General features: G+C 37.9%; 1 protein-coding gene across 3 annotated transcripts in view; it reads left to right on the forward strand.

The window, feature by feature from the left end:
* ST7L (suppression of tumorigenicity 7 like) overlaps positions 1–14,615 on the forward strand; it is a 177,920-nt gene that overhangs the window by 149,547 nt on the left and 13,758 nt on the right. The window contains exon 16 of one of the 3 annotated variants that reach the window (XM_036921526.2): positions 8,220–11,272. The exons of the other annotated variants lie outside the window; for them this stretch is intronic. Coding sequence (XP_036777421.2) covers positions 8,220–8,357 — 138 coding nt within the window. The 3' untranslated portion in view covers positions 8,358–11,272. Of the gene's footprint in view, positions 1–8,219; positions 11,273–14,615 lie in introns of those variants that run through there. 3 annotated transcript variants of the gene reach the window in all.

The raw sequence follows: 14,615 nt of genomic DNA on the forward strand, positions 1-14,615 counted from the left end.
GGTTTCTATTCTTTTAAATTTGTTAAGATGCATTTTACAGCTCAGAAATGGTTTATCTGGGTGAATGTTCAATGTGAGCTTAAGGATAATGTGTATTCTTTTTTAAAAAAATTTTTTTTATTAAGGTATGATTGATATACACTCCTATGAAGGTTTCACATGAAAAAACAATCTGGTTGCTACATTTGCCCATATTATCAAGTCCCCACCCATACCCCAATGCAGTCACTGTCCATCAGTGCAGCAAGTTGCCAGAGATCCACTATGTCCCTTCTCTGTGATACACTGTTCTCCCCATGATCCCCCACACCATGTGTACTAAACATAATACCCCTCAGTCCCCTTCTCCCTCCCTCCCAACCTGCCCTCCCATATCCCTCCCCTTTGGTAACCACTAGTTCATTCTTGGAGTCTCTAAGTCTGGTGCCATTTCGTTCCTTCAGTTTTGCTTCATTATTATACTCCACAAATGAGGGAAATCATTTGGCATTTGTCTTTCTCCACCTGGCTTATTTCACTGAGCATAATGTCCTCCATCTCCATCTCCATGTTGTTGCAAATGGTGGGATTTGTTTCTTTCTTATGGCTGAATAGTATTCCATTGTATATATGTACCACATCTTCTTTATCCATTCATCTACTGATGGACACTTAGGTTGCTTCCATATCTTGGCTATTGTAAATAGTGCTGCGATAAACATAGGGGTGCATATGTATGTCTTTTTGAATCTGAGAAAATCTGTATTCTTTGCGTATATCCCAAGGAGTGAGATTCCGGGGTCAAGTGGTATTTCAATTTTTAGTTTTTTGAGGAACCTCCATATTGCTTTCCACAATGGTTGAACTAGCTTACATTCCCACCAGCAGTGTAGGAGGGTTCCCCTTACTCCACATCCTCACCAGCATTTGTTGTTTTTAGACTTTTTGATGCTATCCCTCCTTACTGGTGTGAGGTGATATCTCATTGTGGTTTTAATTTGCATTTCCCTGATGATTAGTGATGTGGAGCATCTTTTCATATGTCTGTTGGCCATCTGAATTTCTTCTTTGGAGAACTGTCTCTTCATATCCTCTGCCCATTTGTTAATCAGGTTATTTGCTTTTTGGGTGTTGAGCTGTGTAAGTTCTTTATATATTTTGGATGTTAACCCCTTGTCGGATATGTCATTTACAAATATATTCTCCCATACTGTAGGATGCCTTTTTGTTTTCTTGATGATGTCCTTTGCCATACAAAAACTTTTTAGTTTGATGTAGTCCCATAAGTTCATTTTTGCTTTTGTTTCCCTTTCTTGAGGAGATGGGTTCAGGAAGAAGTTGCTCGTGCTTATATTGAGGAGATATTTGCCTATGTTGTCTTCTAAGAGTTTTATGGTTTCATGACTTACATTCAGGTCTTTAATCCATTTTGAGTTTACTTTTGTGTATGGGCTTAGACAATAATCCAGTTTCATTCTCTTGCACGTAGCTGTTCAGTTTGGCCTACAACTGCTGTTGAAAGGCTGTCAATTCCCCATTGTATGTCCATGGCTCCTTTATCATATATTAATTGACCGTATATGGTTGGGTTTATATCAGGGCTCTCTAGTCTGTTCCATTGGTCTATGGGTTTGTTCTTGCACCAGTACCAAATTGTCTTGATTATTGTGGCTTTGTAGTAGAGCTTGAAGTTGGGGAGCATAATTCCCCCTACTTTATTCTTCCTTCTCAGGATTGCTTTGGCTATTCGGGGTCTTTTGTGGTTCCATATGAATTTTAGGACGATTTTCTCTAGTTCATTGAAGAATGCTGTTGATATTTTGATAGGAATTGCATTGAATCTATAGATTGCTTTAGGCAGGATGGCCATTTTGACAATACTAATTCTTCCTATCCATGAGCATGGGATGTGTTTCTATTTATTGATATCTTCTTTAATTTCTGTCATGAGTGTCTTGTAGTTTTTAGAGTATAGGTCTTTCACTTCCTTGGTTACGTTTATTCCTAGGTATTTTATTCTTTTTGATGCAATTGTTAATATAATTGTTTTCCTGGTTTTTCTCTCTGCTAGTTCATTGTTAAAGTATAGGAATGCAACAGATTTCTGTGTATTAATTTTGGATCCTGTAACTTTGCTGAATTCAGATATTAGATCTAGTAGTTTTGGAGCGGATTCCTTAGGGTTTTTTATGTACAATATCATGTCATCTGCAAACAGGGAGTTTAACTTCTTCCTTGTCAATCTGGATGCCTTTTATTTCTTTGTGTTGTCTGATTGCTGTGGCTAGGACCTCCAGTACTATGTTGAATAGAAATGGGGAGAGTGGGCATCCTTGTCTTGTTCCCAATCTTAAAGGAAAAGTTTTCAGCTTCTTGCTGTTAAGTATGATGTTGGCTGTGGGTTTGTCATATATGACCATTATTATGTTGAGATACTTGCCCTGTATACCCATTTTGTTGAGAGTTTTTATCATGAATGGATGTTGAATTTTGTGAAATGCTTTTTCAGCATCTATAGAGATGATCATGTGGTCTTTGTCCTTCTTTTTGTTGCTGTGGTGGATGATGTTGATGGATTTTCACATGTTGTACCATCGTTGCATCCCTGTGATGAATCCCACTTGGTCATGGTGTATGATCCTTTTGATATATTTTTGAATTCGGTTTGCTAATATTTTGTTGAGTATTTTTGCATTTACGTTCATCAGGGATATTGGTGTGTACTTTTCTTTTTTGGTCGGGTCTTTGCCTGGTTTTGGTATTAGGGTGATGTTGGTTTCATAGAATGATTTTGGGAGTATTCCGTCCTCTTCTGTTTTTTTGGAAAACTTTAAGGAGAATGGGTATTATGTCTTCTCTGTATGTCTGATAAAATTCTGAGGTAAATCCATCTGGCCTGGGGGTTTTGTTCTTGGGTAGTTTTTTTATTACTGCTTCAATTTCATTGCTGGTAATTGGTCTGTTTAGATTTTCTGTTTCTTTCTGAGTCAGTCTTGGAAGGTTGTATTTTTCTAGGAAGTTGTCCATTTCTTCTAGGTTTTCTAGCTTGTTAGCATATAGGTTTTCATAGTATTCTCTAATAATTCTTTGTATTTCTGTGGGGTCGGTCGTGATTTTTCCTTTCTCATTTGTGATTCTGTTGATATGTGTTGATTCTCTTTTTCTCTTAATAACTCTGGCTAGAGGCTTATCTATTTTGTTTATTCTCTCAAAGAACCAGCTCTTGGTTTCATTGATTTTTTTTCTATTGTTTTATTCTTCTCAATTTTATTTATTTCTTCTTTATGTCCCTCCTTCTGCTGACTTTGGGCTTCATTTGTTCTTCTTTTTCCAATTTTGATAATTGTGACATTAGACTATTTATTTGGGATTGTTCTTCCTTCTTTAAATATGCCTGGATTGCTATATACTTTCCTCTTAATACTGCTTTCGCTGTGTCCCACAGTAGTTGGGGCTTTGTGCTGTTGTCATTTGTTTCTATATATTGCTGGATCTCCATTTTAATATGGTCGTTGATCCATTGATTATTTTGGAGTATGTTGTTAAGCCTCTGTGTGTTTGTGAGCCTTTTTGCTTTCTTTGTACAATTTATTTCTAGTTTTATACTTTTGTGGTCTGAAAAGTTGGTTGGTAGGATTTCAGTCTTTTTGAATTTACTGAGGCTCTTTTTGTGACCTAGTATGTGGTCTATTCTGGAGAATGTTCCATGTGCACTTGAGAAGAATGTGTATCCTGTTGCTTTTGGATGTAGAGTTCTATAGATGTCTATTAGGTCCATCTGTTCTAGTGTGTTGTTCAGTGCCTCTGTGTCCTTACTTATTTTCTGTCTGGTGGATCTGTCCTTTGGAGTGAGTGGTGTGTTGAAGTCTCCCAAAATGAATGCATTGCATTCTATTTCCTCCTTTAATTCTGTTAGCATTTGTTTTACATATGTTGGTGCTCCTGTATTGGGTGCATCTATATTTATAATGGTTATATCCTCTTGTTGTACTGAGCCCTTTATCATTATGTAATGTCCTTCTTTATCTCTTGTTACTTTCTTTGTTTTGAAGTCTATTTTGTCTGATACTAGTATTGTAACACCTGCTTTTTTCTCTCTGTTGTTTGCATGAAATATCTTTTTCCATCCCTTGACTTTTAATCTGTGCATGTCTTTGTGTTTGAGGTGAGTCTCTTGTAAGCAGCATATAGATGGGTCTTGCTTTTTTATCCATTCTATTACTCTGTGTCTTTTGATTGGTGCATTCAGTCCATTTACATTTAGGGTGATTATTGAAAGATGTGTACTTATTGCCATTGCAGGCTTTAAGTTTGTGGTTACCAAAGGTTCAAGGTTAGCTTCTTTACTCTCTTATGTCTAACTTAACTCGCTTATTCAGCAATTATAAACACTGTCTGATGATTCTTTATTTCTCTCCCTTCTTATTCCTCCTCCTTCATTCTTCATATGTTGGGTGTTTTGTTCTGTGCTCTTTTTAAGAGTGTTCCCATCTAGAGAAGTCCCTCTAAGAAAGCCTGTAGAGGTGGTTTGTGGGAGACATATTCCCTCAACTTTTGCTTGTCTGGGAATTGTTTAATCCCTCCTTCATATTTAAATGATAATTGTGCTGGGTACAGTATCCTTGGTTCGAGGCCCTTCTGTTTCATTGCATTAAATATATCATGCCATTCTCTTCTTGCCTGTAAGGTTTCTGTTGAGAAGTCTGATGATAGCCTGATGGGTTTTCCTTTGTGGGTGACCTTTTTTTTCTCTCTGGCTGTCTTTAATACTCTGTCCTTGTCTTTGATCTTTGCCATTTTAATTATTATGTGTCTTGGTGTTGCCCTCCTTGGATCCCTTGTCATGGGAGTTCTGTGTGCTTCTGTGGTCTGAGAGGCCATTTCCCTCCCTAGTTTGGGGAAGTTTTTAGCAATTATTTCTTCAAAGACACTTTCTATCCCTTTTTCTCTCTCTTCTTCTTCTGTTACTCCTGTGATGTGAATATTGTTCCATTTCGGTTGGTCACACAGTTCTCTTAATATTCTTTCTTTCCTGGAGATCCTTTTATCTCTCTCTGCATCAGCTTCTCTGCATTCCTGTTCTCTGATTTCTAGTTCATTAGTGGTCTCTTGCATCTCGTCCATTCTGCTTTGAAGTCCTTCCAGAGATTGTTTTATTTCTGTATTCTCCCTCCTTGCATATTTCTCTGCAAGTCCATCAACATGGTTATGACTTTTGTTTTGAATTCTTTTTCAGGAAGATTGGTTAAACTGTCTCCCCGGATTCCTTCTCAGGGGAAGATGTGGAAGATGTCTGAGTTAGTCTGGTCTGGATCAAATTTTTTTGCCTTTTCATGTTGATAGATGCAGTGGTATGCTATTGACTCATCTGTCAGCTGGGAGAGCCAAGACCCTTTCCACTTGGTCCTGTCCTTTCTTTACTTGGACAACAGCGACCCCTAGCGGCTTGTGTTGGGCAGTTGCGCATAGACTGGGTCTCTGTATCTTGCCCAGCTGCTATGGAGGAAGCTTCCTTGCTGTGGGCGTGGCCAGCCTCAGGCTTCTGCTCTGCTATGGCGGGGCCCCAGAGGGGGAACAGACGGGGGACTGTTTACTGCTGTGAGGGGTCTCAGAGCTGCTGCCCAGGGGATTAGTGCACCCGGAGTTCCCTGGGATTCCCAGCTGCTCGGCTAAGTGTCCCGGGACGCTTCCGTCCAGCAGTGGAGTCCCTGTCCCTTTAAGACTTTCAAAAAGCACTTGCTTTTCTTTGTCCCCGGGGTGCCGGCAGCAGGGACCCACTCACAGGTCTACTGCCCTGTTCCCCTAGTTTCCAGCACCCCACACATGCACTGTTTCTGCACTCTGGTCCAGATGGGTAGGGCTGGGTGTTTATCAGTCCTGGGCTCCCTCTCCCTCCCGCTCCGACTCCTCTCCTCCCACCAGGAGCTGGGGTGAGGGGTGCTCGGGTCCTGCCGGACCGCGGCTTGTATCTTACCCCCTTTGCCAGGCACTGGGTTCTCGCAGGTGTGGATGTAGTCTGGCTGTTGTCCTGTGTCTTCTGGTCTCTCTTTTAGGGATAGTTATATTTGTTTTGCTTTCAAAAATATATATGTAGGAGATTCCCACTGTCCTACTCATGCCGCCATCTTGGCTCCACCTCTTCTCCTTTACTTTTGAAGGATAATTTCACAGGGTACGGAATTCTAGGTTGGTGGTTCTTTTTCTCTCAACACTAATTATTTCACTCTATTTTCTTTTTGCTTGCATGATTTGTGAGGATGTCATATGTAATTTTTAATCTTTGCTCTATTGTTAAGGTGTTTTTTCCTTTGATTTCTTTCAATATTTTTTTAATCTTTGATTTTTCTGCAGTTTGAATATGATATACCTAGGCATATATATATGTGTGTATATATATATATAATATATAACTATTTATTTGTGTACATTTTTTATCCTGTTTGGTGTTCTCTGAGCTTTGTAGATGTGCGGTTTGGTATATTTGGGGAATTTTCAGTCATTATTATTTCACATACTCTTTTCCTTTTCCCTTTTTTTTTTCTCATTTGGTATTCAAATTACACATATCTTACACCTTTTGTAGGTGTCCCACAGTTCTTGGATATTCTTTCCTGCTTTTTTCTGTCTTTTTTTCTTCTCTTTTCTTTTCAGTTTTGGACATTTCTATTGCAATATCCTCACATTCAGAGATTTCCTTTTCCTCAACAGTGTTCAGTCTACTAATGAACACATCACACTCATTCTTCATTTCTGTCACAGTGTTTTTGATCTCTAGCATTTCTTTTTGATTCTTAGAGTTTCCAGTTCTCTGCTTACATTGCCCATCTGTTCTTGCATGCTGTTTACTTTATCCATTAGAGTCCTTATCATATTAATCATAGTTGTTTTAAATTCTCTGCCAACATCTCTGCCATATCTGAGTCTGGTTTTGATGTTTGCTCTGTCTCTCCAAACTGTTTTTTTAACCTTTTATATGCCTTGAAATTTTTTCTTAATAGCTGAATATGATGTACAGGGTAAAAGGAACTACAGTAAATAGACTTTGTTAATGTGGTAGTGAGGTGTGGTGAAGGGAGGGAAAGCATTCTACAGTCCTGTGATTAGGCTGCAGTCTTTAATGAGCCTATGTCTCTAGTCTGTGAACTTCACCGGGGTCCTCAGATATTTTTCTCCCCTCCTTAGGATGAAGGAGAAAGGATGGATAGAGGTGTGTTGGAGTTGGGTATTTCCCTTCTTCCACATGGAAAACTAAAGTGGGCGAGTGTTACATATTTCCCTTCCCCCAGTTTAGTTAGGTTCTGAAAAAAATCCAGTAGTTGAGGTTCTAGTAAAATATTTTCTCCTGAAGGCAGGCCTTGTTAAGAACATAATGCTCTGACATATTTCAAAATAGTTACTTTCCTCCTCCCCTTGGTGGACTCAGGAGGGGATTTTTCTCCAATATTCATTTTAAGAATCTGGTCCAGCTCCTGAAAGTAAACTCACAAAAGTGTAGAAGGGTCTCCTATAACTGGGTCTCCCTGGACTTTCAACTCTCATACTTGTCACACTGAAGTTCTACCAATTCATCAATTATAGTTTAGGCTTACCTACTGTAGGTTTTCCTGGCACAGTTTCCTGAGAGGTTTCTTCCCATGGGCTCCTGCTCCAGTGAGTTGTGATTCTTTGTATTCACCTCTTTGTCTCTCCAATGTTGAGTGCAGTGGTTTGTCCTGTGACCTCACTTCTTTGAGGGCTCTAAGAAGAGTAGTTGATTTTTCAGTTTTTTTTTTCAGCTTTTTGTTTGTTGTTAGAATGGAGTGACAACTTCCAAGCTCCTTACATGCTAGACCAGAAACTGGAAGTCTTGAGTGTCCTTTCATATTGATTTATAAAAGTTTCTTTAAATATTATGAAAAATAAATCTTTGTTATGTATGTTGCAATTTTTTTCTACTTTTTTACTTTTTCTCTTAATTTTGCTTATGATCACTTATCATACAAATATATTCATGGCTTCAGGGTGACTATCTTACTTAGGAATGTATTCTCCACTCTCATGATTATGTAACTAATTTATACTTTTTCTTAAACTTTTATGTTCTTTCATTTAAACCTTTAATAATTTATAATTTATTTCTGGGATGTGGTGTGATATAGGAATCTAATTTAAAATTTTTTCTCCAAATCTTGCTAGCTCTTCACCCTTGCTAACATTTTTTTCCTTAGCTTGAAATGTTCTTCCTGTCTCTATCTAATTAGCTGAATCAACTCATCTTTCAAGGTCCTGCTCCATATAAACTTTCCTGGCCAACTCAAAGTATTTTTTGGCTGACTGACATTTTTAACTACCATTTATATTTACTCTACAAACATTTTTTGAATACCTACTGTGTGTAAGGCATCTGCCAGTTACTACTGCCCTCAAGTGTCCTTCAGTCCATTGGGAAGCAGAAACAAGAACAAGTTAACACAAGTAAAAAGTGCTATGGATATTCAGCAGGTAGAGAAATGACTTGCAGGTTTATTTAGAGGATGGGTGTTAGAGACAGGAAGATCTTTCTGGAAGAGAGATTTTGATCTAGGCCTTGAGAGGTGGGTAGGATTTAATATACAAAAATGGGGGAATGAGTATTTCTGGCATGGGGAATGTCAATATTGTCTTTTTGCTAAAAATATAAATTCTTTGAAGACAAAGGAATTTATTATTCCCTTACCCCTCTCTTCAAGCCCCCTTTCTCATTCACAATTGGCAGAACACCTTTGCTACATGTTACATTGATAACAGAATTCATCGGAAGTTCTCTCAACTTTCTCTCAAAACAAGGAGGTGATACAAAGGCTGATTTTCTCTACCTGGATCCTAGATTTCCTTCTTTCCCAACTTCCCTGGGACCTCCCTCCAACAGTTAACCCCAGCTCCAGAACTTCTTATTGTCTTTTGGACCTCAAAGTTGAGTTAATACTATTCCTCATTTCCTTAATTCATGATCATCAAACTGTGTTATCTTTGTTTCTTTATTTCCTTTATCTCACTCCTATTCCTATCCCCTATTCCATAGGCATCCACTCTACTGTAACTGAAATATGCTCTTGGATGTATATGTATCCTTATGTGTTGTTTGCATGTTTCTTGTTTTAATTTTTATAGGTTGTTTTATGAAATAAACCTTATATCAGTCAGCAATACCAAACAATCTTAAAATCTCAGTGGCTTATGACATTTATTTCTTATTCATATTACATGTTAGTGATTGTGGGTTGGAGGTTCAAGTTCTCTCTATATATCCTCTCACTTTAGAATCCAGACTGAAGGAGTAAACCCTTTTGGTTGACATGCTTTTTCTCTTGCAAAATAAAGCAGAAAAAGAGTTGACAGAATTTGTGATGCTTCCTAAAACTTCAGCTTGGATTTGGCATGTGTTATATCTGCTCTTACAAGTTATATCTAAGCCTAACAAAGGGATAAGGCAGTATACCTACTGGGAGCACTGGCACTGCAACTTTCATCCAACAGTAGGGATGTATGTCCTTTTATTACAGGATAATAAAAAAGTGAATTGCTTAGGACAATAATGCAACTGACTTTAGACCTCTAATTTTTTTTAACACTATTATGTTTTAAAGAAATGTCTATTTTTGTTGCTATATGGACATGTATTACTCATTGCTTCTAAGCATTGCATTGTATTCTATAATGAATAATTACTATATTTTACTTATCCAATCTCCAACTGATGAACATCTAGGTAACTTGAACCCATGCCATCACAATGAATGTCTCCCAGAATATCTTCATACATGACCATAAATTTACAAGTGCAAATTTATCTAGGAATGCTGGGTTTTAGGACGCACACATGCTTAGTTTCACTTTAGCTTACACTCTTCCAGCAGTGAGTGAGAGTTCCCATTTTCTCTTGTTCTTGATAACAGTTGGTATTTTTCAACTTTTTAAATATTAGTTATCCCATAATGTTGTTTTTCATTACTATTTTAGTGTACATGAATCTGATTATCAGTGAGTTTGACTTTCTTTACATAGTTGGAATTTTTTTTCTGTGAATTGCCTATTTGTCCATTTTTCTATTAGACTTCCAGGCTTCTTCTTGTTCATTCACATAAGTTACTTGTATATTTTAATATCTCCATTACAATTTTACATGTTGCATATATCTTCTCTGTGTGCAATTATCTGCTAATTTTATCTATTGTGTTCTTTACTGAACAGAATATTTTATTTGGATGTAATCAGACCTTGACTACATTGTTTTTTCTTTTTTCTTTTGCCTCATGGTTTTGTACTTCTTGAATTTTATTTGAGGAGTCTTCCTTATCCAAGGATCACAAAAAGTATTCCCATATATTTTCTTATTCCCTTACATTTTCTTCAGTTAGCTTTATAGTTTTATATTTTATACTGCAATTTTCATTCCATCTAGAATGGATTTTATATATGATTCTTTACTTTTTTCCATAACATGAGCCATCTCTGAATTTTCAACAATTCCCTGTTAACCAAATTCTCCTAATCCATAAATTCTACTTTTTTCAGCTTTCTTTCAAAGCTAGCTCCTTGTCTTTCCTTAACCTCTACACTTACTGAAAATATAATCTATACTCTCCATTAAGTAGAGCTCCGAACTTTTCACATCTTAATTTTCTTAACTCCTATTTATTTCTCAATCTGCTGTCATCTGGTTTTAGTACTCAAAAATATATTTGGAATTGTTTTCAGTATCATCACAAAATACCTCTTAATTACTGATTTAATGGCCTGTTTTCATCCTGTATTTGCCATTATTGACCTTTTTGTAGTTTATGACACTGCTGAACCTATAGTCCTAGGTTTTACATTTATGTGTACAATATAGCCTGAGTTAATTTTTGTATATGGTGTGAAGTATGGAAAAAAGTTTAGTTTTTGTATGTGGCTATCCAGATGAAAATTATCTGAGATGAAAAAACACTGGATGTGTTAACATCAGATTAGACACAATGAAAGAAATAACTGTTAAACTTGAAAAATAGCAAAAAACCTACCCATAATGAAACATAGAACATTAAAAATAAAGATTTTTAACAAGGAACAGAACATTAGTGAGCTTTGGGACAAACTGAAGTGACCTAATATAAGTTTAAGTGGATTCCCTGAAGGAAATCTTTGAGTAATGGCCAAATATTTCCAAATTTGATGAAAATGATAAACCCACAGATACAAAAATGTCAGTTAACCCTAAACACAAGAAAACATGAAGGAAACCACACCAAGGAACATCATAGTCAAATTGCTTAAAACAAGTAATAAAGAGAAAAGCCTTCAAAACAACCAGAGGAAAAAGACCATATTATATACAAACGAACAAGGATAAGAATAACAGTGGACTTCTCATTGGTAACAGTGCAATCCTGAGGACAGTAGAGCAATAGCTTTAGAGCACTAAGGAAAAATCTGTCAACACAGAATTCTATAACTAATGAAAATACCTTCCAAAAACAAAGGCAAAATAAAGGCTTTTCTCAAACATGCACAAGATGAAAGAATTCATCACCAACAGACTTGCATTATAAGAAATATTAAAAGAAGTACTTCAGCCAGAAGGAAATGGTACTAGAAACCTGGACGTACACAAAAGAATGAAGAGCCCTAGAAATGGTGATTGTATGGATCCATACTTGTAAAACCTAGTTTCTCCTCCACTTTCCTTTTAGTGCCAGGCACAATGGGATATGCTTATAGCAATACAACCTTTGGTGTTGTTCCTTTGTGTCATTATGCAAGGTGAGGAAGCATGATGATTGATAGGAGTATTCCTGGGAGCTGTTCTCTTTGTAGCAAAAACTCAAGTATGCGTGGAAGGGACTGCAAACCACATAAATATATTTCATTCATAAATTGTTCCCCATTCAACTTACCTTTAACTGCAAATTCCAAAAATGCTTGTGGCCATCACTCTGAGGTCACCCAACCTGGAGGAAAGTATGATTATGATATAGAAGTCAGAATGAAAAGAGACAGCGGTCTTACTGACTGCATTTAAGGTATCTTACTTTTGCAAATTTTATAAAAATGTATATAACCATATGAACACATTGCTTAGGCTAGGAAGGGGCTGTTCCAGTGATGGTCCTGCAAGCTTAAAGTTTGGAAAGAGTTCAAACTCTTTCTTGGGCAGACCATACCCTTTCTTATTCCCATTTTCTTCTCCAGATCCACACTCGCACCACAGACTTCTCACCATGCCTGTGGTACCTCTGTGTATTGCCTATGTTTTCCTCATTGTCTGGAATGCCCTTCATCCCCTTCTTCACCTGGGAGCACATACCCCTCTTTCAGAACCAGGACAAGTGTTGCTTCCTCTGAGAACATTCCTGACTCCACTGGGGATTAATTGTGCGGCCACATCTTGTTCTTAATCTTACTATAATCCACATAACACTGCACTGCACATTTGTCTCTTCCACTGGCATCTAAAGCCCTTAAAGGGCTGTAACTTATTTATTCCTCTATTCCAGTGCCTAATAGTGATGGCCACAAGCATTTTTGGAATTTGCAGTTAAAGGTAAGTAGGAGCTATTCTATGGATGTTTGAATGAATGCAACTTCTGTTTTCCTCCCACAAGGTGCTGGCTCTTGCTTTTTTTAACTTACATACTTGGCTCATTAAAGGCTCTTTTTTTTTTTTTTTTGAGAGGGCATCTCTCATATTTATTGATCAAATGGTTGTTAACAACAATAAAATTCTGTATAGGGGACTCAATGCACATTCATTAATCAACCCCAAACCTATATCTCAACAGTGTTCAATCTTCTGAAGCATAACAAACAAGTTCTTACATGGTGAACAAGGTCTTACATAGTGAATAAGTTCTTACATGGTGAACAGTGCAAGGGCAGTCATATCACAGAAACTTTCGGTTTTGATCACGCATCATGAACTATAAACAATCAAGTCAGATATGATTATTTGTTTGATTTTTATATTTGATTTATATGTGAGTCCCACATTTCTCCCTTATTATTATTATTATTTTTTACTAAAATGCTGAAGTGGTAGGTAGATGCAAGATAAAGGTAGAAAACATAATTTAGTGCTGTAAGAGGGCAAATGTAGATGATCAGGTCTGTGCCTACAGACTAAGTATTAATCCAATCTAGACAAGGGCAACAAAACATACACGGATGCAGAAGATTTCTCTCAAAATGGGGGGTGAGGTTCTAAGCCTCACCTCTGTTGGTCCCCAATTTCTCTCCTGATGACTCCCCTGCAACTGTGCCTGTCTTAGGTTGTTCCTCCCTTGAGGAATCTTACCCGTCTCTGGCTAACCAGTCATCTTCTGGGGCCATACAGGGAAACGTAAAGTTGGTAAGTGAGAGAGAAGCAATATTCTTTGAAAAGGTTAGCTTTTTACTTCTTTGCAGATTTATGCCCTGTGGCTTCTATGCCCAGCATTTGTCTTGAGGTATCTTTACCACTTGGAAGAATTGTGATACTCGGTAATTTTCGATATAAGGCACTAATTCTTCTAAAGGGTTGTAATTAGGAAGGAAGAAGAAAAGCTATAGAAGTAGCATACGGAAGAAAACATGGGAAGATTGATTATTTCTTTGACATATCTTCTTGTAGAGTAACATAAGCATGTATAGGTTTTAAACTACTAATTAAATTGCGCACATACCTTAACATAATAGGAATACAGCTACATAACAAAAGCAGACCTACAATTACCAGCCATCTCCAGTGAAACCAAGAAAACCAGTTAGGTACCCTAGGTAGTTGTGAAAACTTATCAATGATATGATGGATATTGTCTAACTGAATTTGAATAGTTTGAGAAAAATCAGACAAATCAAAACAACACATTCCTGGGAACTGTTCACATCCCATGTGTTCTTTTAACAGTAGATAGTCTATAGTCGCACGATTTTGGAGTGCTGCAACTTGCACTTCTCCTAATTCTTGGTTGAGTTCCGACAGTATAGATCCAGTCCAATTTGTTGTTTTACTGTATGCACAGGCCAGCTTAGATATCTCCTTCTTCATTCCAATAGCAAGTCCAGGAACCGGTGGGATGACTGCAGCTACAACTGCAGCAGCAAGGCTCTTTTTTTTTTTTTTTTTTTTACAGCGTTGACACTGTAGGAGGAGCAAAGCATCTTTGAAGCATAATTAAATGAATGAATGAATAAGTAAATGTTTGTTGAGTCATCCTGACCCCTGTTTAACAAGTTACTGAGCACCTGCTGTGTGTCAGTCACTGTTCTAGGAGCCACATAATACTATAACTTGCCGAGTGCTAACTTAGGCCCTAACTAGTCTGAAGTCCTAGATTCGCTCATTGAAGGCTCACAACAATCCTATGAGGTGGGTTTCGTTTTTCTGGCCTAGGCTTCCACCGGGTCTTAGGCAGGGACTGAGGCTGTGCTCGGAACTCCGCCATCAGGCAGGCGGCGCGAGCATGGGAAGGCGACCAGCGTCTCTGAAGAGGGTCCCTTCCTGACCCTCAAATCCTACCGTTTCCAGGGAGGTGTGCTGCCAGATCTGGGTTGAGAGAGAATGCCAGCGGCGGGAACGCCAGGGGGCGCGAGCAATTCAGCTTTCCCACGCAGGGCAGCGCGCGGCAGGCGGAGGCCGGTCCTGTGCAGGAGCCCCGCAG

Source organism: Manis pentadactyla, chromosome 4 (assembly GCF_030020395.1).
Source record: "Manis pentadactyla isolate mManPen7 chromosome 4, mManPen7.hap1, whole genome shotgun sequence".
In the NCBI taxonomy this organism is placed as follows: Eukaryota; Metazoa; Chordata; class Mammalia; order Pholidota; family Manidae; genus Manis; species Manis pentadactyla.